General features: G+C 51.5%; 1 protein-coding gene across 1 annotated transcript in view; it reads left to right on the forward strand.

Moving 5' to 3' along the window:
* RFC1 (replication factor C subunit 1) overlaps window positions 1-26,304 on the forward strand; it is a 711,111-nt gene that overhangs the window by 633,994 nt on the left and 50,813 nt on the right. The window contains exons 20-22 of the mRNA XM_078678327.1: window positions 5,510-5,664; window positions 5,752-5,869; window positions 6,735-6,880. Coding sequence (XP_078534453.1) covers window positions 5,510-5,664; window positions 5,752-5,869; window positions 6,735-6,880 — 419 coding nt within the window. The remainder of the gene's footprint in view (window positions 1-5,509; window positions 5,665-5,751; window positions 5,870-6,734; window positions 6,881-26,304) is intronic.

Here is a 26,304-nt window from a genome sequence, read left to right on the forward strand (position 1 = left end):
TTCAAAACTGGAAATGGAGCTAAAGTCCGAAGACGTTCCAGCCGGACAGGGTGCTGTAAGTTACAAAGCTCCTCTGTCCTGAGTCTCCGTAAGAATGACTGAGATTTTTGGGCCTACTAGCCTCTTATATCCTGCTTGCTAACCATTCCGGGTGACACATGCAAGCTTTGCAGTGGGACCTGAAGCCTCAGTAGGTCCACCACCAATGAAACCTGTCAGATTATATCCAAGTTTCAGAGACTGCAAAAGGCCTGCAGTGGTGGCTGCTTGGCTGCAATTGGATCAGCGGCAAACCCTTGGACCCAGTTGGACTCATTCCAAGCAAAGCTGCTGTTGTTTTCTTTGTTTTAAGCCCAGCAAGTACTTGGTCTGGGCACAGTTTAAAATTCAGCCCTTTTGGCCTTTTTATTTTTGCCAAACCAACCATCCTTATTCACTGGTTGCGTTGTGTTTTCTAAAAGGTTTACTACATTATTGTGACATAAATTTGGTCTTGCATTTCTGTGTACGCCTGTTGAACCAATGTGCTGTACCCCAATGCACCTGCCCACCCATAAACTGTCTTCCTATTTGTGATAACATCTGCACAATGGGCGAGTGAACTGCAGGCCCTTTCTCTCCCACTTCCCCATACCAACTTTTTTTCCGGACAAACTGGTCTTAAGTACGCTAGCTGCATTCCTTCCAAGTGATGCCTTTTCATGTTGGACAAGCCATTGTACTTCCAACCATCTATGCTCCTCCTCAACACTCAAAAAAGCAAGAGATACTCCATCATTTGGGTCCAACAGGTTACTCAGTTTTTAGATCGATTGTACCCGACAACATTGGGAAGACAATCAGTTCTGTGTGCGATTCTCTGCGGTGAAGAAGTGCAAAGTGTTGCAGGCACAGACCATACCTCGATGGATAGTCCTCTATATTAAGATTTGCTACATATTGGTAAGAAGCAACCTCTACAAGGCCTAAGGGCCAACTCCACCAGGGCCAACGCTGCTTCCACTGTGTTGGCACGCAGAGTGCCTGACCTTGCTATTTGTCAGACCGCTACGCAGGCTTCATTGCACTCAGTACTGTAGGACTATTTTGAGTTTGAGCCATTCCATAGATTCACCACCTAGTGAGGTAGAGCTCTGGCATCTGTTCTAAAGACGAGCATCTATATTCTGTAGTATGGTCTCTGCCATCTAAAAACATCCTGAACAAGGAATCTGCACACATGCTCATTCAACTTGATGATGGGCTCTGTGTTGTAGGGTGCAGAAGAGTTCCTCAAAGAAATTCCAGTCACACTGCATGGGTGGCACTTAAATGCTTCTCTGTTTGTAATTGCAAAAGAGTCATGGGTTCAACCAATAGTTACATGGCACCACCTACCAGATCTCAAGGGCATTGCTTTGGAATTTTGCGGATCCAGGTTAGCGCCTGGGGGAAATTGTAGAGGTGATTAATCTATGATAGAGATCTTCCAGAAGGAGGTTTAGAAAGGTAAGTAGCTTACTAATGTATCCACACTTGACTACTGACAAGACCTAGTCTACCAAATGCGGGTAGCGACCTTCTTCAGGAGGGTGAGGGTTGAGGTACATGCATTATGTTTTAAGAAAAAGAGCACCCTGACTCTCACCAGCAATTATAACTAGCATAATATATCAAAGCAACATGCAGACTTTTCTTTGTGCAGATGCTCTCATTGTTTTTACATACATACGCCAGGTAATTCATTAACACAGAGAGTAACCACATAAACATTTTGACATCCTAACGAACACAATAGATGCGTTCACTAACAAATAGAACATAATTCCTTCTTTTTATAAAATAACATGCTCACAGAAATGTATAGATAATCTGAAAGAAGCTAAATGCCCATAGACAACTCTATTATTTATTTAAATCAAGTATTCTCAGAAGAACATCCTCACTACCTGTAAAGAAGACTCTACAACCATATCTTCATTTGGCCAGGCCTGGGTTGTATTTCTCTTCATTTAAAGTCCACCTGGCATCTATTACTGCCTACAGAAAGTGTCCTTTCCAGTCTTTTTTTAATCACAATTCTAGTTGTTAAAGGCTTCTAAAAACAATTAACAGTTTTTCTCGCAAGCAGGAGGCCTTTGTTTCTTTGGGAGCTGAATATTTTCCGCTTATCAGCCATCAGTTTCAGCCATTCTACAAAGATTCCCTTCAACACCTTCTTTCTGGCTTTAGCATTTGCACACAGGATCAGCGAGGCTTAGCCATCATCTTTTCATGAACCTTATACAGTTTTCTTAAGAAAGTGGTTATGTGGATGCATCCAAAATTTCTCCCCATTGTGATCTTGAATTTCCACATAAACCAAATTGGTGCTTTGCCATCTTTCTTTTATTATCCTACTGCCCAACTGAAATATCCTCCTTACATTAGATGTGAGGAGAGTGTGTCAGTTTTTCTTTGATAAGGAAAAAGATGTACAAACATTTTTACTTTTTTTTTATCAAAGCCATGGGTCCGTACTTGCATTGCTGGCTTCTTAATAGTAGTCTATCTCCAGATGAATAGTCTCACATATTTTTGCTATGTGAAAGCCAAACATACTAGGTGTGGAGCCGGTACTGCAGTTTTTTTAAATAATATTCTTATAGCGGAGATTTGAAAGGCATCCACCTGGAGATCTGTGCATTGCATTACTGTCTTGACTCAGACTCCTGGGCTTATGTCTAAGTAGGGCAGTTCTTGCATTATTTTGCAGTTTCGCACTATTCTTTAACTTCACGTACCCCACTATCTTCACCTAAGTCACTCACTTTTCCCTATTCTTTGCTCCAACCCCTAATCGGGCACTCAAATGTTTTTTTCAAATGACATTTATAACTGAGTCGTGTTCAGTGTGATTAAGTAACACTGTTGCAAATTTTACTTTCCGTTTGATTTTTTTGTATTGTAAGATATGTTTCATTAACACGTTTGGATGTATCAATACTGGCACCACCCTTTATTATGAAACAATTGGAGAGAGAAGAGGGTAAGAGGCACTCTTATTCCCCCTGGTTAGCTATGCAAAACAAAGGAAGAGTGTCATATGCAACGATGTCTGTGTTGAAACACAGAGGCAGAGACTGTGAAAAGGACTATAGAAAGATACCCTCTTGTAGACACATTGGAAACCTTCAAGGGTTTTATAGGAAGCCCTCACTCACCAACCTGGTTGGTGACATGCTTCATCATCGGGCCCACCAGGAGAAGCCGAGTGCCTCCCTGGTGTGCTACAACGCCAGATTACTGCGGAGCTGGATGTATTGACAGTGATGTGAAAAGTGATGTTAAAAACGTCTAATACTGTACCAACCAAAATGATTTATTTACTGGTCAGTTTAGACATGGTTAAAAAGGTATGTGTGGAAGAACTACCACTGATTATGATGGGAGTTTCCACTTAAAGTGGGGTCAACATGTTTCTGCCCTGTATAAGTGTAAGAATTAGCACCCTCTTGGCACCTAGCTTCTCCTGCTCCGGACCCCGTGGATCAAAAGAAAGCAGGAGAAGCTAGGTGCCAAGAGGGCGCTAGGCGTTGCGGGCGGTGTGCCATTTTCGCCTCCACCCCCCTCCCGAGACCCATGGGGCGTGGATCTTTTACTGCACAAACTATACAGGTTCCTCTGAGTGGAGGTAAATCCCACAACTTGTGGTTTGTGTTTTGTTTTGCACCCTTTTTTACACATAGCACAAATTTTAACTTTCACGTCCTTTGGTCTGGGTGGGCCTTAGCGCGCCCATACCGCCAAGGTACACGCTACACGGTCCTGACGAATGCCCACGTAATTCTTACACTTATACAGGGCAGAAACATGTTGACCCCACTTTAAGTGGAAACTCCCATCATAATCAGTGGTAGTTCTTCCACACATACCTTTTTAACCATGTCTAAACTGACCGGTAAATAAATCATTTTGGTTGGTACAGTATTAGACGTTTTTAACATCACTTTTCACATCACTGTCAATAAATCCAGCTCCGCAGTAATCTGGCGTTGTAGCACACCAGGGAGGCACTCGGCTTCTCCTGGTGGGCCCGATGATGAAGCATGTCCCCAACCAGGTTGGTGAGTGAGGGCTTCCTATAAAACCCTTGAAGGTTTCCAATGTGTCTACAAGAGGGTATCTTTCTATAGTCCTTTTCACAGTCTCTGCCTCTGTGTTTCAACACAGACATCGTTGCATATGACACTCTTCCTTTGTTTTGCATACCACCCTTTATTATACATTTAAATCCCAAGCATGCCCCCCCTTACTGATGGAAGGAACAAAGGATGATGATGGTTCCTATAGTAGTGCTACCCTTTATTCCCTTTTCATATACTCATGTAAATGATAGAGATAATGTTCTTTTTTTTTAATAAGGTATAAAACCTACCTGCCATTTGAGCTCTTACTTGTTACTTACATCATTGGTTCTCCCTCGTCCTTCTTATGGAGGATTGTTTACCAGCAAAAAAATCATCTATGTTGAACACTTATTTTAATATTTAATTATGGCCAATGTCACATTTTAATTGTGGTTCCTGGATTTTAGATGCACAAAGGCTGTGATTTAGACTTGGTTGGAGGAACTGTAGTGCCCCATCATTCATCTACCACAGCCATCGAAAGTAATGCTCCTGTTTGCAGAGGTGGTCAGGCTGTGACAAGAGAATGATAATTTGATGGCGGGAACGAGGTTTAGTAGGTTTCTCCTCCAAGATCTTAATGTGTGCCATTGTGCCTACAAATTGCTGGAATGAGACAGCAACATGACTGTACAAGGATCACCATGCTGAAACGACTTGTCAACCTGGAGTCCATCCACCAGCTTTTTCTCATGTTTGGTAGGCCGGGTGTGTAGGGAGGTGGGTTAGGTTTGGAGCGTGACCCCAAGGAGTGAGTGACAGGGAAGCTGTCACCAACGTTGAGTTTACTGGCCCTGCCACTATTCTTTCTCCCACTAGGTCATGTATAATTTGGGCAGCAAATACTGCCACAAAATCCTTGCATGGAGGGGGTTTGGTGGTGCGGACACAAGGTTATATTAGATTGCCAGTTTCCCCACCACTGGCTTGAAATTAGCAGTAGCTTGGCAGAGCAAGTCAATTCTGTTGCTGATATCATAATTTCGGTCAGAATGGTAAAAGATACAGATACAAATAACCTTAACTTCACTCAACTGGTGTGTTCCACAATCCAGAGCAAAGCTACGACCCCGCCCTCTTCTTTACTTGGCTACCTGACTTTAGCTTTTCTTTCCATCAGTTTCTCTCCTGGTCAGGATATTTGCCACCAAGGGTGAGTTCAGGCTTAAAGTAGCCTCCAGGACCAAGAACTGTGGCGTTTTCAGATAAAAAAAAATAAATTCAAAACTTTTTTGGCGGTGCCTGACTTAATGCTTTCCTAGAGCCCATCCATTCTTTGTTCAGCGTTCTGGTGAGCAGCCTTTCACTGCTAAACTGTAAACCTGACAAAAATATAATTAATTTTGCATTATCTCTTTCAGGGTCCCTTTGATGTTGCCCGAAAGGTTTTTGTCAAAGGGGAAGAAACCGATCACATGACACTAATTGACAAGTCTGATCTATTTTTCCACGACTATTCCCTGGCGCCTTTATTTGTTCAGGAAAATTACATCCATGTAAAACCTGCTGCTGCTGGGTGAGTAGTTAAATAACTTTGTAATTTAAAACTAAAAGGTATTTCATAGGAGTGGTCTGCAATAACACCAAATGTTCTCATTTTTAGAGGGAATATGAAAAAGCATTTGCTGCTTTTGAGCAAAGCAGCAGATAGCATATGTGATGGTGACTTGGTGGACAAACAGATTCGTACTAAGCAAATGTGGAGTCTCCTTCCTACACAGGTACACATTTATCACTTTTCTGATACATCTGCATAGTTTGGCAGTTTACCTTTCAGAATCAGACTGTTTCTGAATAAGCTCTTTCAAATTTATCCTTGAGGTGGAAGTGATAAACGTTAAACTGGAATTTGTGTGCTGTATTTTAGCTGCTCACATTCGGGCTTTGTAATAAACTTGGGCAGCATGAATGTTAATTACTGAGGGAGTTAACACCTGAGAGCTCAGCTGGTGTCTAGGGCGTTCCAGTGAATGGTTTTGGAAAAGGATATCATAAATGAAACAACATGCCTGTGTTGAATAATTTTTCCAGCTTAACTACTGAGAAACAAAAAGATTGTTTGTTTCTTAGAAGTTCGTACTGGAAGAATCTGCTGACCGGTATAAGGGGACTGGCAAAAAGTTAGATTTTACACATCCACCTCCCGACTTTTCCCAGCCCTATCCCAATGATTGGCGGTGGGGTATTAGCACCAGATGCCTTGTTACAAGAAACATGGAAAATCATTCTTCCCTGCCAGCACATGTCAAGATGTTTTTTTCCATTTCGGTTTTTGAACTATTACACCTATTGTTGGTAAATATGGACACATTGGGCCTGATTTTAAACAATCTTTTTATTATTATTGAAATCAAGCAGAACAGGATCGTACCAGTACCATTTCTACATTACTTTGCTACATAGTGGAATTCTTTTACCTAATTGGGCCCGATTTTAAAGTGTTTGTGTGATAAAATCAGGCTTACAAGCACAATAGCCAAACTTGAACTAACAATCATTTGTTTTTGTTTGTAATCCAGATAAGTCAATTTCACATGCAAAAATTGATTGAGTTTAATAAAATGGCTTTTGTTTGTCATACTTTAGGCAATCTATGCAAGTGTTCTCCCAGGTGAATTGATGAGGGGTTACATGACTCAGTTTCCCACCTTTCCAAGCTGGCTTGGCAAATACTCATCCACGGGCAAACATGACCGGATTGTTCAAGAGCTATCACGGCACATGTGTCTGAGGTACGAAAATAAAAAGCATATGTTGAAGTTCTTAAAAATTGTCACCAATAGCTGTAATATTTAAGCAGCCTATTGTACTGCAGTTGAAATACGAGATGTTTCAATTAATGAACAGCTAGATTCTTTTGGACTCTTCTAGTAGTCTAGTCATGTATTTTCCACTTTGTCATTTTCCAAAGCGACATCAAATGTATACTTTTTTCTACATGCCAATTTTGAATATTGAACTGAGTAAGAAGGAGCTTAGGCCATTAGAGATCTCAGAAACATTAATGTACAGTAGGCTTCTGTCTCCCTTATTCCCAGCTAACAATGATTTAGAAAAGAAATTCACAGGGTGTCCTATCATGACCTTTAGAACGCGGGTATCACTCCTAAGTATGTTTTCTCTGAATACTAAACATGTTTGTTGGTTTTCCAAAAACACTTGTCTGTGTATGACTTAGTCTTATTTTGTAGCCAATTTCCGCCTCCCTTCCTCAATAGTCATGCAGTTGCTTGGCTTTGAACTATGCACAACACTTGGTGGACACCTCTCTAGTTAACCCACACATGGTCAGCATAACCAGTTAGGGAAATCACCCCTTGAGTCTTCTATACCTCTTTAAGGTACCCCTAGATTTCTAGAATTTGGTGCAATTTAGCGTCATTTTCATGAGTACCTTTCAGCTACCGAAGTAATGAAGCCTGGACATGGTCTTCTTTAATAAATCAATGTTCATTTCTATAGCTATTTTTGTGGTTTCTTTTGAACTCTTTGTGGAGTTTTTATAGCCCTTAAAGGGTGGTTTTTTTAGTGGAGGTTAGCTATTTACCCTTTCTGCTCTACCTCCGTATGTGCCTTCTTAGATATTCTCACTGCATGTAAGGCATTGTTTCACAAATTCATTGTGTGGCACAAAACAATTCAAGGAGAACAGGCATGCATGCAGTCTATAATACGTTCCTTCCTGACAGATATTCTCTTGCTTTGGCCCATTTTTTGTTGGGAAGTCTCATAGTAACCTTAAGACTTAAGAGGGGAATTTTTGAGGGCCCTGTAGAAGACCTCCTGCAGGGTTCTATGTCCTCTTTCCGGACCTCTCTTTCTGCTGCTAGGACCAAACTTCTCCAACCTAAAAAGGCTGCCTCCACCCTAACTCTTACCTCGCTGTGATGAGGTCTGAAGATTGAATCCCAGTAAAGCTAGCTCAGCTTACCATTCTTCCAGGGTAAGTAAATTGGATGGTTGTTTTGATAGTGCTTAGAGCAGGTTCTACCACATTAGCTGTGAAATTGAATTGCATCTAATGTCCTGTGGTCGCCAACATGGGTCTGTATCCGTAGAGTGGAAAATTTCAGCATGTTGCCCTCTTACATCCTACTCCAGAATCTGCAACAACTCTTCAGTCTCTGCATGCACCTCTTCAGGATAAACTCCTGACATATAGAGCATCAGGCAATCTGTGCTCTCGTGGCATGGCCAAGCTTACTAGCAAGCCATCCAGTCCTAGGCTTCCTTCAGGTCTGGTCCTTCTTGGTTTAGAGGGCCCTGCTCCAACTAGTGTCCTCCCAACCTGGGAGGAATTGGGAAAGTAGAGTCACTGCTCTCTACCATCCAGGCGGTGCTTGGCAAAGCCATACCTCACAAGCTCTTGGCTCATGGACTTGCTGCATGAATTCTGCTCTGGAAAATAAGTCCATAACTGCCTGTCTTGACCTTTCTTCCTGAAGAAGACAAATTGTTAAACTTCTTCTTGGCTGTTCTAAGCTGTGATTTGCTCCGTGTTCTTAAAACATTGAACCCCATATAATCATCTGTCACTGTGCAATCATAGCACTTCACTTGCATTTTTGTTTTTTTTACGTTTTTAAATAATTTTATTGAGAAAAATCAAGTCAGACACAGTCCATCGTGCAACATCGCAGTGCAAAATACAAAACAGAAAGCAGGTCAAGCGTTCCATTACACATAGGCGTCAACAATCAGCACAGTAAATGATCATGGGGAGAATGTCACGGCTCAATCTCATCAAGGTCCCTCCCTCGTGGGGAAACACAGACAGAGCGTTGTCCGCAATGAAGGGCTAAGGAAAAAGGGACGGGAACTCCAATTGCAGGGGGGAGAGGCAGTCACTGACCAGCAACGGCGGCTGCCGTGGACCCAAGGCCGGCAGGGGGCGCGGGAGAGGCAGCTCCACTTGGGTGGGAACTGGAAAGAAGGTAGGTAATCAAAGGGCCCCAGATGTCAACAGGTCGGGACCTAGCAGGCATTAAATCCCAGAACTCCGACAGGAGAGTCTGGTACCGAGAGGCATCCTCCAGCCAACTCTCAACCTTGGGAGCCGGCCTGCGACCTCAACACATGGCCACCCTACACCTAGCAAGGACCAGCAGCATCGTGATCAGACGGTGGGAGACGTCAGGGCAGAATTTGACAAAACCGAGAAGGCACAGAGGTGGATCGGGGCGCATTGTAGCACCGGTAATGTCAGAAATGGCAGAACACAACGCCTGCCAGAACTCCGAGACTCTAGGACAAAGCCCAGCAAGATGAGAAAAATCCGCCGCAGGAGCAGCACAACGCACACAATTGTCTCCGGGAGTGAGCCCGAGCCTATGCAGCTCCACCAGGGTGCGGTAAAGCCTATGCAAGTACTTGAAATGGATCAAACGAAACTGCACTTTTGTAGTAACTTACACTTTTGAGTAAATCTACTACTTTTCGGTATTCACAAACTGCACTTTTGTAGCAACTTTACTTTCATAGTAAGTTCCTGCTTCCATTATTTTCTACGGAAGGGAGTTGCAGTTCCAGTGGTTAGCCATGTGTAGTGCTGGACTTACTGCAATAGTGTAAGTTTGTTAGACATGGCATCTTCTGGTGTGTTTCCCCAGACTTTTTTGCTTTCTGACCTCCCGGTTTTGACTCTGTTTTTAATGGCGTAACGTTTCTGCACACTTTTTGCACTGCTGATCAGTTGTAAAGTGCAGGTGCTCTGTGTAAATTGTGCTGTGGATTGCTGTTTCCATGATTAGATATTTGATTTACTTGTTTGTCCCTAGTAAAGTGCACTGAGTGTGCCAGGGTTTGTGAATCAAATGCTACTCGTGGGCCTGCAGCACTGATTAGGCCACCCACGTGAGTAGTCCTGAAAAGGTATCTCAGACCTGCCATTGCAGAGTCTGCGCGCGGTTTGTAACTGCCATGTCGACTTGGCCAGTGCACACACTTGCCAGTCTCCAACCTTCCCTTTTCTTACATGTTAGGCACCCCTAAGGTAGGCCCAAGGTACTCCTGTGGGCAGGTTGCATTGTATGTGAAAGGTAGGACATGCCCGGAGTGTGTGGCATGTCCTAATAGTGAATTACAGCCAATTTCAGTTTTCACTATTGCAAGGCTACCAGTTCCCCATAGGACAGAATGGAAGGTTTGTTTATAACATCTTATAAACATAACTGGCCCAGGGAATTAGGTAAGAAAATAAAATTTAGTATGCCTGAACTCAGAATCTTAAAGATGCATCTTTTAGCGAAGGTGATTTTTACATTCTGTGTTTGAAAATACAACTTTTAGGAAGTGGGTATTTTCTTGCTCAGTCATCCCGTGTGCCTCTGCTGGAATGTGGATTGCCTGTCTGGGTTTTGATGACAGAAGACTGGGGGGCAGGAGGCGCTCCAGATAGTCTAGGTAGGTCAGGAAAGGGCTGAATAGACCTTGGCTACGATGGGGGAAGGGGGAGGAGACTTTCTTGCACCTCAAAGAGCCTGATCTGCCTCTGACAAATACCATCGCCACCTCCTGCCAGGAATTCACACCAGAGAAGGCCCAACTGGTTCTGGCCGGGCACAGGCACCCTCTGCCTGAAAGATCAAATGATTTTTGGACAAAAATACTGGGTCCCAGACCCCTAAACTTTAGAACTCATCTGGATCAAGAAGACTGCCAAGAAGAAGAGCCGGAGGAGCTGCGAAAAAGAACGACTGCTTTGCTGGGTGCTTTGCTGGGCTGACCTGCAGTGGCTGCTTCTGTCTTGGGCAGTGAAAGGCCTGGACTGGACTATATGCACCCTAACTTGTGAGTCTCTCCAAGGGCTTGAAGTAATGCTTGCCCCCTGTTCACGAAGTCTCAGGAACAGCAAAGACTTCAAGTTCTTCGACCTGCTGCACTGGGGACTGTGTGTTTTGTGCTCCAACCCGAAGAACAGCAACTCAACGACGTCTACGAAATCACTGGCGACTCCGTGGCCTGAAGGCTCCGCAGAAGGCAGCGCTGCACCGCAACCCTGGTCTCACGACGCCACCTTTTGACTCCGCCACTGAGCCGCTGCTTGCACTACAACCTGTGGGCACCGCACTCCGCACCGCCTCGCTTCACGCCGAAGCTTTGGCCGGCCTGACGCTGCTTCTTTCCGCTGGAGTCGACGCCGCTGCTTGCACCAAGGTTCGAGGCCCCGCTCGTAACTCACACAACGCACTGCCCCCATCCCGCACCGCAGCATTGGCATGTGCCATCGACTCCAGTTCGTCAGACGACCACAGAAAAGACGGCGTCGCTGCTTGCATTGTGACCTGCCAGCACCATGACAAGCACCGTCTTCATCTCGCACCGCGACCCTGGTCTCACCATCTGAAAGAAACAGGTTAGTATTAGATTCCTTACCTTAGAATATCCCCAGGCGTCAGTCTGGATCCGGAAACTTTTGCGTAGCAGTACCCCTGCGCGTCGGTAGGCGTCGTCTGCAGGCGTCCCCTGCGGCTCCGCGTCGTCGGCGTCGTGCGCCGTGATGACGTCGCTGGAGTATATAGACGCCGCCTCCGCGCGCTGACGTCAGTTCTTCTTTTTTCCGCGCCAGTTAGCGCAGATCCGAAGAGCAGTACTCCGGTCTTTTGACCAAGTGTTTGTAAAAAATTTTATCTTTCTACGGTGCCGGTAGGATGCCTGGGTTTAAGAGCTGCGACGAGTGCGACCGCATGATGTCGGTCACCGACCACCATCGACTCTGCCTCCGGTGTCTGGGCGCGGACCACGACGTGGAGTCCTGCGTCGACTGTCGGGCCTTGACTGGAAAAGCTAGGCGGGAGCGGTCCCGCAAGCTTCTCGAGCTCCGGGTGTCGGCCCCGCGTCGAGAGCGGTCCCGGTCCGGTCGGAGGTCGAGGGAGCGGTCGAGGGAACGATCGCGGAGCCGCCATGGGCGCTCCGGGAGTCGCCACCATTCCTCCGGCTCGTCAGGTAAGCACAAGAAGTCGGGGCGTCGCCATCGCACCCCCGACTCCCCCCGACGCCCGCGTAATGCGGCCGGGGGCTCGGGTGACCCCACCCCCGCGGCCCCGCGTGGGTCGCCGACGCCGTCTACCCCATACCCGTCGGTCCCTGGGGAAGGCGCGTCGCGTGAGGAGATCGAGGCCTTCCTCATTGCTATGAGGGCGAGGTCTTCTCCGGCGGGGCCTTCGGCGCCTGCGGGCCCGTCGGTCCCGTCTGGGGGCCCAAGCGGTTCGGGTGCTCCTGCCCCGGCGCCGCCGGCGGCTCCGGCCCCGGCGCCGCTGGTTCCCTCTGGTTCGTCGCCGGCTGGTCTCCCGGCCTCTCCGGCGTCGGTTCCTGTGGGCCAACCCGTGGTACCGCCCCCGCGTGGTGCAGCGACTCCGCCGTCGGCTCCGGCCGGCGTCGGGTCCCCGACGCCGCGCGGCGCCACCCCCCTTTCCTCCCCGACTCCGGACGCGGAGTCGGACCGGCGTCGGCCGACGCCGGATCCGACGCCGATGGGGCCCGTTGACCCCGACGTCTATATCGTCGACCCAGAATATGGGTATGATGACGATGAGTATGGAGAGGGTTGGGAGGGGTCTGAGGACCCTCTATCCCGTGCCTGCCAGTATGATGTGGACTGGGTAGGTGATCTGGGTGATGCCAGTGGCCTGGACGAGTCGCCCAACCCTGGGTTTGTCTCTCCGTCCCCTGTGGCGTCTGAGGCAGGTGCTGCCTATTCGGTGGTCCTGATGCGGGCTGCCAAGGCCTTGCACCTTGAGCTCCCCGTCGCGAAGGTCAAGCCGAACATTCTGACCGAAGTGTTTAAACCGCAGTCATGCCCCCAGGAGCCTCTGCTGCCGTTTAATGAGGCCCTGTCGGATGTCCTTTTGGGCACCTGGTCCAGGCCCGCTTCTGGTGCGCCGGTTGACCGGAATGTCGCGAGGCGTCACCGTCCATGCTCGGACGACCCTGCCTTTTTATCCACCCATCCCTCCCCGGAGAGTCTGGTGATCCAGGCCTCCACTTCGCAGTCCGCATTTCCGTCGGCTCCGCCCGATAGGGAATCAAAGCGGTATGACCAATTTGGTAAAAAGGTCTTTTCCTCTTTGAGCGCTGGACTGCGGTCTTGTAATACCGCGTGCCTCTTGGGCCGCTACACCCACTCCCTGTGGGATACGGTCGAGGAGTGTCTGCCGCAATGTCCCCAGGAGGTGCGGGACAAGCTCACACGGGCCTTAGTTGAAGGCCGGGATGCGGCGCGGTACTCGATCCGTTGTGGTCTCGACACGACCGACTCGTTGGGACGGGCGATGTCCACAACGGTGGCGATTCGTCGCCATGCTTGGCTGAGATCTGCCAACTTCTCGCCAGACGTCCAAAATTCACTCATGGACATGCCATTTGATGGCAGTCGCCTGTTTGGTGACAAAGCGGACCACGCGCTGGAGCGCTTCAAGGACTCCAGGGTCACGGCCAAGTCCTTGGGTCTTTCGACCCAGCGCCAGCAGACGGGTTCGTTTCGGCCCTTTCGTGGCCAAGGGAGGGGAGGTCCCACACGTGCTGCCAGCCACGCGACGCAGAACGCTCCCCAGCGCGGTGGCGGCCGTGGTTTCCGCCGTGGTGGCGGTAGAGGCCAGCGGCGTGGTCAGTCCACGCCTCCCTCCGCTGCTGCATCCAAGCCTTCCTAGTCCGAGCTTTCGGGCTCACGTGACGCCAGTGGGTGGCAGGGTTCGCCATCACCACTCCCGCTGGCGCGCGATAACATCGGACAGGTGGGTGCTGCAGCTTGTCCGAAGGGGCTATGCCCTCCCCTTCGAGTCCACTCCTCCAGCCATGCCACCGCAGAACCACCGTGTGTCGGGGGACCACTTGACACTTCTGCAGGAGGAAGTTACGGCCCTCTTGGCCAAGGGGGCCATCGAGTGCGTTCCTGGGCCAGAAGTAGGGTGTGGTTGCTACTCCCACTACTTTCTGGTACCCAAGAAGGACAAGGGAGGCCTGCGTCCTATCTTGGATCTACGGAACGTCAACGGCTTCCTCCGGAAGGAGAAGTTCAAGATGTTGACTTTGGCTCAGGTCTTGGCTGCTCTAGACCCACAAGACTGGATGGTAGCGTTGGACTTGCAGGATGCGTATTTTCACATCCCCGTCCTGCCGGCCCACCGGCGTTACCTGCGGTTCACGGTAGGCCACGAGCACTTTCAGTTTATCGTGCTCCCATTCGGCCTTACCAGCGCCCCACGGGTGTTCACGAAAGTGATGGCGGTGGTCGCAGCTCATCTGCGCCGGTTAGGGGTTTCAGTCTTCCCCTACCTCGACGACTGGCTGTTGAAGGCGGGCTCGCCCCAGACAGTCGTCCACCACCTTCAGATGACGGCAGACCTCCTGCACGAGCTGGGGTTTACCATCAATGTGCCGAAATCACACCTGTGTCCCTCTCAAAAGCTCCTTTTCATCGGAGCGGTTCTCGACTCGGCGCAGTTTCGGGTTTATCCTCCGGAACGGCGAGTCCGGGATATTCAGGCTCTGATTCCCATCTTTCAGCCGTTATCCCGGGTTTCGGTCAGGTTGACGCTGCGGCTTCTAGGGCTGATGGCCTCCTGCATCCTTCTGGTGCATCACGCCAGGTGGCGGATGCGGGCTCTGCAGTGGGACCTGAAGTTTCAGTGGGCCCAGCATCAGGGCAACCTATCCGACCATGTCCTGATCTCGGAGGGCACTGCGAGACAGTTGCAGTGGTGGCTTACGGACCGCGATTGGGTCAGGGGCAGATCCCTCTCCCTTCCCCAACCGGAGCACGTGGTTGTGACGGACGCGTCCCTCCAAGGCTGGGGTGGCCACTTGGGAGAGGCGGAGATCAGAGGCCTCTGGTCTCCGGCGGAATCCCGGCTCCATATCAACATGTTGGAGCTGCGGGCGATTCGCCTAGCACTGAAGGCATTCCTCCCCTTTGTCAACGGGAGTGTGGTGCAGGTGTTCACGGACAACACCACCGCCATTTGCTACTGCAACAAACAGGGCGGTGTGGGGTCTAGACCCTTTGCCAGGAGGCTCTGCGCCTCTGGCAATGGCTGGAACGTCAGGGCGTGACTCTGACGGTTCAACACCTGGCAGGTTCTCTGAACGCCAGGGCGGACGAACTCAGCCGTCGGTGCTCGGTGGATCACGAATGGCGTCTGAACTCGGATGTGGCGAGAGGCCTCTTTCAGCAATGGGGAGAGCCTTGGTTAGATCTATTCGCCACAGAAGAGAACGCGCAATGTCATCAGTTCTGCGCGTTGGAGTTTCCAAGACGGCACTCGCTCGGCGACGCCTTTCGGCGCGAGTGGAGTTGCGGTCTGTTGTACGCCTTTCCGCCTATACCACTTCTGCCCAGAGTGCTGAAGAAGATCAGGCGCGACCGGGCCCAAGTTATCCTTGTGGCTCCGGACTGGGCTCGAAGGTACTGGTATCCCGAGCTACTCAGCATGACTGTCGGTCCCTCGATTCGCCTGCCCCTTCAGGAGGACCTTCTGTCGCAGCAGCAGGGGACGGCCCTCCACCCGAACCTGTCCAGTCTCCACCTCCATGCGTGGAGATTGAGCGGCGACAGTTGAGGCCATTTGACTTGCCTCCTGAAGTCTGTGATGTCATTCTGGCAGCCAGGCGTCCCTCCACAAAGTCGGTATACGCCTGCCGGTGGAACAGATTTGTGGCATGGTGCACAGCAAGGGCTGTGGATCCCCTTTCTGCCCCTCTGTCTGAGGTTCTCCTCTTCCTCCTTTCCCTTGCCCAGCAGGGCTCTGCTCTGGGCACTATCAAGGGCTATCTTTCTGCCCTTTCCGCCTTCTTGAGGCTACCTGATCAGCCATCTTTGTTCAAGTCCCCTATTGTGTTAAGATTCTTGAAGGGCATCACGCACATGTATCCTCCAACTCCGTTCGTGATGCCTCAGTGGGACTTGAACTTGGTTTTGACTTTCCTGATGTGCGCTCCCTTTGAGCCCCTTCATTCCTGTCCTCTCCGTCTTCTCACCTTAAAGACGGCCTTCCTGGTAGCCATCACCTCTGCCAGGAGAGTGAGTGAGCTCCAGGCTCTTTCTATTCAACCTCCTTTCTTGTCTGTTCATCCTGATAAGGTGGTTCTTCGGACTAGACCTTCTTTCCTGCCCAAGGTAGTCTCTGCTTTTCACATTGGGCAGTCCATCACCTTGCCCTCCTTCTTCCCGCCTCCGCATCCTTCAAAGGATGAAGAGCGGCTCCATCGTCTGGACCCAAAACGTGCGCTTTCATTCTATATGGATCGCACACGCCAGTTCCGGGTGGATGACCAACTGTTTGTTGGCTACGTGGGTGAGAAGAAGGGAAGGGCGGTACAGAAACGGACCATCTCTCGGTGGGTCGTCCTGTGCATCAAAGCATGCTACTCTTTGGCTCGGAAGGAGCCTCCTGTTGGGCTGAGGGCCCATTCCACTCGGGCCACGGCGGCTACTACTGCCCTGGGCCGGGGAGTCCCTTTGCAGGACATTTGCCAGGCGGCCACGTGGGCCTCGCTGCACACCTTTGCGAGGCACTACTGCCTGGACAGTCAAGTCCGGAGGGATGGCTTCTTTGGCCGTTCGGTCCTCCAGGACTTTCTGGTGTAGGTTGTATTGGTTCGCAGACCCTCCACCGGGGTTGGTATTGCTGGGGTATCTATTCTAAGGTAAGGAATCTAATACTAACCTGTTTCTTTCAGATGAACAAGTTACTTACCTTCGGTAACGATATATCTGTAAGAAACAGTAGTTAGTATTAGATTCCTTACCGCCCCTCCCATCCTCCCCGTTCTGCGAACTGATACCTAGGGTTAAGGACATCCCTTTCAGGGCCCTAGTTTCAAATGGCACCAGTGTTGGTTCTCACATGGCTCTGCGTGTTCTGGCGCGGAAAAGCTGTGTGCAAAGAACTGACGTCAGCGCGCGGAGGCGGCGTCTATATACTCCAGCGACGTCATCACGGCGCACGACGCCGACGACGCGGAGCCGCAGGGGACGCCTGCAGACGACGCCTACCGACGCGCAGGGGTACTGCTACGCAAAAGTTTCCGGATCCAGACTGACGCCTGGGGATATTCTAAGGTAAGGAATCTAATACTAACTACTGTTTCTTACAGATATATCGTTACCGAAGGTAAGTAACTTGTTCGACGTCATCTGACGCCGCCACCAAGCCACTGCTCTCACCGCGACCTGGGTGCACCTCACAACGCAGCACCCAATGCCTGCTGGCACCAGCAACCCTGATTCCACCAGAGAGGAGCTCAACCCGCAACACGAGTGACTTCAAGGGCCTCCACGCCCTGCATTTCTCACAGGTACTGTTTTTGTGGATCTTCCCGACACCGTAGCTGGTCCGCGACCAGACAGAACTGTTGGATTTTGTTGTGCACAACGTGGTGATAGCCCGGACAGAGCTATCCGCATAAGGTACCTTTTTTAGTCAGCGTATTTCTGGAACTGTGAACTTTTAAGTATAGTAGTGTGGATTTTTATCGTTTTTGGTCTGGTCTTAATTATATAAAAATATTGGATATTTTTCTAAACTCGTGTGGTGTCCTTTTGTAGTGCTTCCAGTGTATTACTGTTGGTTATGTGCAAATGTTTTACACACTGCCTCTAAGATGAGCCTGGCTGCTCGTGCCAAGCTACCAAGGGGGTGAGCAGGGGTTATTTTAGAAGTGTAACTCCCTTATCCTGACTAAAGTGGTGGTTTTTGCCTGGCCCATGCCCTAGCCTACCAAAAATGCCATTTCTCACAAAGTTACTTCAAAATTGCAGTTTGTTAATACCGCAAAGTAGTAACCGTACTCAAAAGTGTAAAATTACTCAAAGGTGTAAGTTGCCTTTGTGAATCGGCCCCTGGGTCTTGGATCCAACATGCTCACCTTAAGTCTTCCAAACTCATTCAGTTTCTTATGGTGATTTTGGACACAGCTGTGCAGAAAGCTTTCCTGCCAGGAGAATGAATTCAGAAGTTGCAAGTTCTAAACTCATTAATTCAAGTGCTTCTAAAGGTGACTGTCCGAACTTTTAATCCTGGGCCTGATGTCTAAAAATCTGTCCTTTGTAAAAGAGTTTGGATGTTCAATGGCTCCATGTTTCCATATCTTTAGAAGACCATATTCAGATTAATTCCAGACTCAAGACTGCTTTAAAATGCAGCTTTCGAACTAGGAGTTGCCCAAATCCCAATGACAACCAATGCATCTCAAGATGGATGAGACATCATCCTCTTACAGGCTTTAGAAACCAGATTGGTTGAAAAGATGACTTCATGTAAAATTGTTTCGTCCAAGATTAAACAACCTTCCGTTTTTGTAAAGACCAAAATCACAACTACTTTCTTGAATGCAATTTGAATGATTTTTATCATTTATTACTTTTTTGATACTGCTCACTATTTTTATGCAAACGTGAATTTATACAAAATCTTATGTGAGAGAAGAAAAAAGTTACTTACCTGTAACTACATTTCTCTAGCAATAATGTATTTCATAGATTCACAAGTGACCTGCTCTCCTCCCCAGTCAGATGTGTTCTTTATTTCATGTTATTTATGTCCTTTCACATCTTTGTTATAAAAATATCTGAGGCATGGTGGCCTTTTGGGGGAGGGAGTTCAATGTACCTTCGCCTTATTTGTTGGGAGTTTGAAGCTTTCCTAATTAAGTCTTTGGGGTACTATAGCACATATTGTTTCTTTGTGGTTCTGTAGATATTTGACCTAAAGACTATTGTAAAATCACAGGGCAGAGAATGATTGAACATGTGAATCTATTAATGATACCAACATTGGAAAACTGTAGTTACAGCTGAATAACTTTTATCTGAAAGAAACACGTAGTGATAGATTCCTAACCTTAGAATTACACCCAGGCGTCAGACTGGATCCGGAACGTTTTCATCAGCAGTACCCCTGCGCTTCAGAAGGTGACGTCCTGCGGCTCTGCGTCCGTAGTTGGCGTCGTGGCTGCCGAGATCACGTCGCTGCCGCTACTTAGACACCGCCCTCGGGCGCTGACGTCAGTTCTTTCTTTTTCCGCACCAGCAATCGCAGATTCGGGAAGAGCAATTACCCCCAGTCACTTTTTTGACTGAATTTTTTTAGGCCTTTTGTCTCAATTCTTTTGAGTCGATCGACTCCGCTTGTCGTAGGGATTCCCGGATTCAAGAACTGCGGGGACTGTCACTGCATGATGTCGGTGACGGACCCGCTCCGCGAGTGTCTCTATCAATCAATCCATCAATCAAGCATTTATAAAGCGCGCTACATACCTGTGAGGGTCTCAAGGTGCTGGGGGGGGGGGGCTGCTACTGATCGAAGAGCCAGGTCTTGAGAAGTCTTCTGAAGGCCAGCAGGTCCTGGGTCTGTCGTAGGCTGGCAGGGAGATCGTTCCAGGTCTTGGCGGCGAGGTAAGAGAAGGATCTGCCGCTGGCGGTGGTTTTCCGGATATGGGGAACTGTGGCGAGGGTGGCAGAGCGGAGGTTGCGGGTGGGGGTGTGGAAGCTGAGTCGGTTGTTGAGGTATGATGGCCCGGTGTTGTGTAGCGCTTTGTGTGCGTGGATGAGGAGTTTGAAGGTGCTCCTCTTGTTGACTGGGAGCCAGTGCAGGCCTCTCAGGTGGGGTGCGATGTGGCTGCGTCGGGGGACGTCGAGGATCAGTCGTGTTGAGGCGTTCTGGATTCGTTGTAGCCGTCTCAGGAGCTTGGCTGTTGTTCCTGAGTAGAGGGCATTTCCGTAGGCGAGTCTGTTGGTGATGAGGGCCTGGGTGACGTTTTTTCTCGTGTCGGGAGGGATCCACTTGAAAATCCTGCGGAGGGTGTTGAAGCAGACGCGGAGACGGCGTTGACTTGCTTGGTCATGGAGAGTGAGGAGTCGAGGATGAAGCCCAGGTTGCGTGCGTGGTCGGTGGGTTCCGGGGGTGTGCCTAGCGATGTGGGCCATCAGGAGTCGTCCCAGGCTGATGGGGTGGGTCCAAGGATGAGGACCTCCGTTTTGTCTGAATTCAGCTTCAGACTGCTGTCCTTAATCCAGTCGGTGAAGGCCTTCATTCCTCTGTGGAGGTTGGCTTTGGCGGTGTTGGGGGCTTCGGTGAGGGATATGATCAGCCGGGTGTCGTCGGTGTAGGAGATGATGTTGAGGCTGTGTTGTTGTGCGACGTGAGCGAGTGGAGCCATGTAGATATTGAACAGCGTCGGGCTGAGGGAGGATCCCTGTGGGACGCCGCAGATGATCTAGGTGGTTCTTGAGCGGAAGGGAGGGAGGCGGACGCTCTGGGTTCTGCCGGAGTGGAAGGATGTGGTCCAGGCCAGGGCCTTCTCATGAATTCCGGCGTCGTGGAGGCGTGCTGATAGGGTGCGGTGGCAGACCGTGTCGAAGGCGGCTGATAGGTCCAGGAGGATGAGGGCGGCTGTATCTCCTTTGTCCGTCAGGATCCTGATGATGTCGGTGGCGGCGATGAGGGCGTTCTCGGTGCTGTGGTTGCTGCGGAAGCCCGATTGTGATGGGTCCAGGGCGTTGTTGACTTTGAGGTAACGGGTCAGCTGTTTGTTAACAATCTTCTCTGTCACTTTTGCCGGGAGCAGGGAGATGGGCCGGAAGTTCTTGAGGTCCTTGGGGTCTGCCTTGGGTTTCTTCAGGAGGGCGTTGATCTTGGCGTGCTTCCAGCTTGCTGGGAAGGTTACAGTCTCGAAGGAGCTGTTGATTGTTTTCCGGAGGTGGGGTGCGATGGTTGTGCTGGCTTTGTTGAAGACGTGGTGAGGGCAGGGGTCGGATGGGGATCCGGAGTGGATGGAGTTCATGGTTTTGATGGTGTCTTCGTCGCTGACGTTGGTCCAGACGGTGTGGCGGCTGGTGCGGGTGGTGGTCGCGGGGTTGGTGGAATCGGTGGTGGGTGTGGGGATGTCGTAGTTGAAGCTGTCGTGGATGTCGGCGATCTTGCGATGGAAGAAGGTGGCCAGTGAGTCGCACAGGTCCTGTGATGGTGGGATGTGGTTGGTGTTGGAGCTGGGGTTGGAGAGATCTTTCACGATGCTGAAGAGCTCTTTGGTGTTGTGTGCGTTGTTTCTAACCGGTCCTCTTGGCGGTCCTCTTGGCGGTCCTGATGAGTTGGTGGTGTCTGCGGGTGGCGCTTTTGTGGGCTGTGTGGCTGTCTGGTGTTCGGTCGTGGAGCCATTTCTTCTCCAGCTTCCGACAGGTGCGCTTGGAGTTCCGGAGGTCTTCGGTGAACCAGGCGGCTTTCATGTTGGTGTGGTTAGTAGTGGAGGTCTTGAGAGGGGCGAGGGTGTTGGCGCAGTCGTTGATCCATTGTTTGAGGTTGGTCGCGGCGATGTCTGGGGGGGTCGGCGGGTGGTCTCAGGGCGAGGGTGGTAGTCAGTTGGTCCTTGTTGACCTTGCCCCAGCAGCGGCGTGGTAGCTGTTGGGTGTGGTGGTGTGTGGTGGGTTTTCTGAAGGTGAAGTGGATGCATCTGTGGTCGGTCCTGTGGGGTTCGGTGGTGTGGTTGAAGGAGAGGTGGGGGCTTGTGGAGAAGATGGGATCCAGTGTGTGTCCAGCGGCGTGGGTGGGTGTCATTACGAGTTGTTTAAGTCCGAGGTTGTCGAGCAGGGCGGTGGAGTTGGCGTCTTTGTTGTTCTCGAGGTGGAAGTTCAGGTCTCCGAGGAGGATGTAGTCTGTGGAGGCGAGGGCCTGGGTGCTGACGAGGTCGGCGATGGTGTCGCTGAACTGTGGTCTTGGTCCGGGTGATCTGTAGACGAGGGTCCCTCTGAGGGTGGTGTTGGGGTTGGTGTGGATCTGGTAGTGCATGTGCTCGGCGGTGGGGAGGGTGTCGTCGGTGTTGGTTGAGACTCGGAGGGTGTCCTTGTGGATGATGGCGATTCCCCCTCCGACTCCGTTGGTGCGGTCTCTGCTGGAGATCTTGTAGCCCTGTGGGATGGCCATGGCGAAGTCTGGTGCTGAGGTGACGTTCAGCCAGGTCTCCGTCAGGAAGACGACGTCGGGAGCGGTGGAGTCTAGGAGGTCCCAGAGTTCGATGGCGTGCTTGCGAGCGGAGCGGGTGTTGAGGAGGATGCAGCGGAGGTGGTTGGGTTCGCTGGCTGGTGGTCTGTAGGGCTGGATGCTGGTGTATCTGCAGTTCCGGCAGGCGAAGGGCCCTTGGGTGCGCTTCGGGGTGGCTTGGTAGCAGGGGTGGTCTCGTCCGGTGTTGAGTGTGTGGAGGGTGCTGGAGTCGTAGTGCAGTCTGGTGTTGCGGGGGGCGCGGGGTCCAGTTGTTCTGGCGCCTGGCGCGGTCTAGGCGCGGACGGGCGCAGACGGGCTTGCCTTTGGCGTGCCAATTTGCGCTTCCGCGCGGCGCCCTCCATGAGAGGCGAAGTGGGAGGGAAGAGCAGCTGGGAGCGGGGCGGCCAATGGGCGAGGGCATGGGGCACAGAAGGAAAAAAGGGGCGGGGCTGCAGGGGAGCAGCGGCGTGGAACGGGGGCACAGAGGGCAAGGGAGCAGAGGAACGGTAATCAGGGCAACAAAGAAAACAAAATAACAGTCGGGTATGGGGAAAAAACAGAGCAACAATACAATGAGAAAGAAACGGGTACCAGGGGCACACCGGCGGCAAACCAGACCCTCGGCAGCAGCAGTGGGGCAGTTACGGGCAACCAGGAGGAGCCGTGGGGAGTGACCAGAGGTCAGGTCACACTCACTGCAGCGCGGCGCCCTCCATAAGAGGCGAAGTGGGAGGGAGGAGCAGCTGGGAGGCGGGAGCGGGCGGCCAATGGGCGGGGGCACAGAAGGAAAAAAGGGGGCGGCCGCAGGGGGGCAGCGGGAGGGGGCACAGAGGGCAAGGGAGCAGAGGAACGGCAATCAGGGCAACAAAGAAAACAAAATAACAGTTGGGTATGGGGAAAAAACAGAGCAACAATACAATGAGAAAGAAACAGGTACCAGGGGCACACCGGCGGCGGGCCCTCGGTAGCAGCAGCAGTGGGGCAGTCATGGGCAACTAGGAGGAGCCGTGGGGAGTGACCAGAGGTCAGGTCACTACTGCCTGGGGTGCAACCACGACTCCAAGCCTTTTCCCGACTGCCGGGCCATGGCGCCGAAGACTTTGTGGGAGCGGTCCGAAAGTTGCTGGAAGTCCGGTAGTCTGCTCCACACTGTTCAAGGTCCCGGTCCCCTGGGAGGTCGGGGGACAGGTCGCGGAGCCGCTACCATTGTTCGTCTGGATCTAAGCCTTTGCACTCGGGGTGAGGTAAGTCGGAGCATTCCAAGAAGAAGTCGAAAAGCTATGTCGCTCTTCAACTTAACGTTGCGCGCCACGGCAGAGGGTGCGCACACCCGCGGCTCCAGCAGAGCCTGCGATGTCACCGCCGGCCTACCTGCCCATTCCGGGTCCGTCGGCGATGCCTGCTCAGGTGCAAGATTTTCTTGCTGCCATGGCCTGACTCTTTGGGCCGTCTGGACCCGCCGGGGAGCCTGTGGGCTCCATTGGCCCGACTGGAGGTCCTGCCCTTCCATCGCCGGCGGCTACGGCGCCGCTGTCTGCTTCGGCCCTGGCGCCGCAGGACCCCCCTGGATCCGGGCTCGGATCCCGGGCAACTCTGGTTGACTTCATCAAACCTCCACCAGTGGGAGTGAGTGTCGGAAAAGTTTCAGCGCTCCGTTCATCAACTCCTTGTGTTTGCTTTGTTCACCCTAAGTTGGCAGGGTATGCCCAGACGAGGGCCCCGTGCTCACTTTGCCACTGGATTCAAGCTAACCTGGCTGATGAAGGGTGTTACCCAGAAACCGGTCCCAAGATGCTTGTTTCCGGTTCGGGGAAGACCTGGCTTGGCAGTTAGGGCTGGACTGTTCCCATGAGGCACAGGGTCAGGACTGATTTGCATATAGCTGTGTCTGAACTGAGGTGGCGAAGTGAGCTAAAGAATGATGATCGATTCAACCCAGATCTGTGTCTAGGGTGAGTCTCTGAAAAGTCTCAGCTCTCCGTCCATCATCTCCTTGTGTTCGCTCAGGACTAACTGATACTAGTAAATACTGGTACAATAAGCTTTCATAGAAAAGCCATTTTATTTTATTTCTCATTGCCTGCATGATGAATCTGGTCAAAACGTTTCTAAACAGAATATGCACACCAGAGCGTTGTATAAAACTACTGGTTCTAGTAGCCTTGTTGCTTCGACAACTGACTTGTATTCTGGTTGAATCAACAAAAGGAGGCGTGCAGTGGGCATTTCTGGCTCTCGTGTGTTTCCATTTTTCACAACAATGGTTGCTTGAAAAAGGATTCTTGCAATTTATTTTTCATGTATATTTTTTGTTTTCAGGGATGTTTCTGAAGATCTTCATCAATATATTTACATTTTAAGCAGTTCTGGATGTATTTGGTCATAAATCTCATCTGGGAAAAATCGTAAAGCAGAGAGGCCTTGTAATGTCTATAAAAGAGGCATGAAAGCACCAGTTACACAACTTCTTTGAATTTAGACTGTATGTCTTCATATCTGAAAGAAACAGTAGTTAGTATTAGATTCCTTACCTTAGAATATCCCCAGGCGTCAGTCTGGATCCGGAAACTTTTGCGTAGCAGTACCCCTGCGCGTCGGTAGGCGTCGTCTGCAGGCGGCTCCGCGTCGTCGGCGTCGTGCGCCGTGATGACGTCGCTGGAGTATATAGACGCCGCCTCCGCGCGCTGACGTCAGTTCTTCTTTTTTCCGCGCCAGTTAGCGCAGATCCGAAGAGCAGTACTCCGGTCTTTTGACCAAGTGTTTGTAAAACTTAATCTTTCTACGGTGCCGGTAGGATGCCTGGGTTTAAGAGCTGCGACGAGTGCGACCGCATGATGTCGGTCACCGACCACCATCGACTCTGCCTCCGGTGTCTGGGCGCGGACCACGACGTGGAGTCCTGCGTCGACTGTCGGGCCTTGACTGGAAAAGCTAGGCGGGAGCGGTCCCGCAAGCTTCTCGAGCTCCGAGTGTCGGCCCCGCGTCGAGAGCGGTCCCGGTCCGGTCGGAGGTCGAGGGAGCGGTCGAGGGAACGATCGCGGAGCCGCCATGGGCGCTCCGGGAGTCGCCACCATTCCTCCGGTTCGTCAGGTAAGCACAAGAAGTCGGGGCGTCGCCATCGCACCCCCGACTCCCCCCGACGCCCGCGTGATGCGGCCGGGGGCTCGGGTGGCCCCACCCCCGCGGGCCCGCGTGGGTCGCCGACGCCGTCTACCCCATACCCGTCGGTCCCTGGGGAAGGCGCGTCGCGTGAGGAGATCGAGGCCTTCCTCATTGCTATGAGGGCGAGGTCTCCTCCGGCGGGGCCTTCGGCGCCTGCGGGGCCGTCGGTCCCGTCTGGGGGCCCGAGCGGTTCGGGTGCTTCTGCCCCGACGCCGCCGGTGGCTCCGGTCCCGGCGCCGCTGGGCCCCTCAGGTTCGTCGCCGGCTGGTCTCCCGGCCTCTCCGGCGTCGGTTCCTTTGGGCCAACCCGTGGTACCGCCTCCGCGTGGTGCAGCGACTCCGCCGTCGGCTCCGGCCGCCGTCGGGTCCCCGGCACCGACGCCGCGCGGCGCCACCCCCAATCCCTCCCCGACTCCGGACACGGAGTCGGACCGGCGTCGGCCGACGCCGGATCCGACGCCGATGGGGCCCGTTGACCCCGATGTCTATATCGTCGACCCAGAATATGGGTATGATGAGGATGAGTATGGAGAGGGTTGGGAGGGGTCTGAGGACCCTTTATCCCGTGCCTGCCAGTATGATGTGGACTGGGTAGGTGATCTGGGCGATGCCAGTGGCCTGGACGAGTCGCCCAACCCTGGGTTTGTCTCCCCGTCCCCTGTGGCGTCTGAGGCAGGTGCTGCCTATTCGGTGGTCCTGATGAGGGCTGCCAAGGCCTTACACCTTGAGCTCCCCGTCGCGAAGGTCAAACCGAACATTCTGACCGAAGTGTTTAAACCGCAGTCATGCCCCCAGGAGCCTCTGCTGCCGTTTAATGAGGCCCTGACGGATGTCCTTTTGGGCACCTGGTCCAGGCCCGCTTCCGGTGCGCCGGTTGACCGGAATGTGGCAAGGCGTCACCGTCCATGCTCGGACGACCCTGCCTTTTTATCCACCCATCCCTCCCCGGAGAGTCTGGTGATCCAGGCCTCCACTTCGCAGTCCGCATTTCCGTCGGCTCCGCCCGATCGGGAATCAAAGCGG

The sequence above is a fragment of the Lissotriton helveticus genome, chromosome 2_2 (genome assembly GCF_964261635.1).
Source record: "Lissotriton helveticus chromosome 2_2, aLisHel1.1, whole genome shotgun sequence".
Lineage (NCBI taxonomy): Eukaryota > Metazoa > Chordata > Amphibia > Caudata > Salamandridae > Lissotriton > Lissotriton helveticus.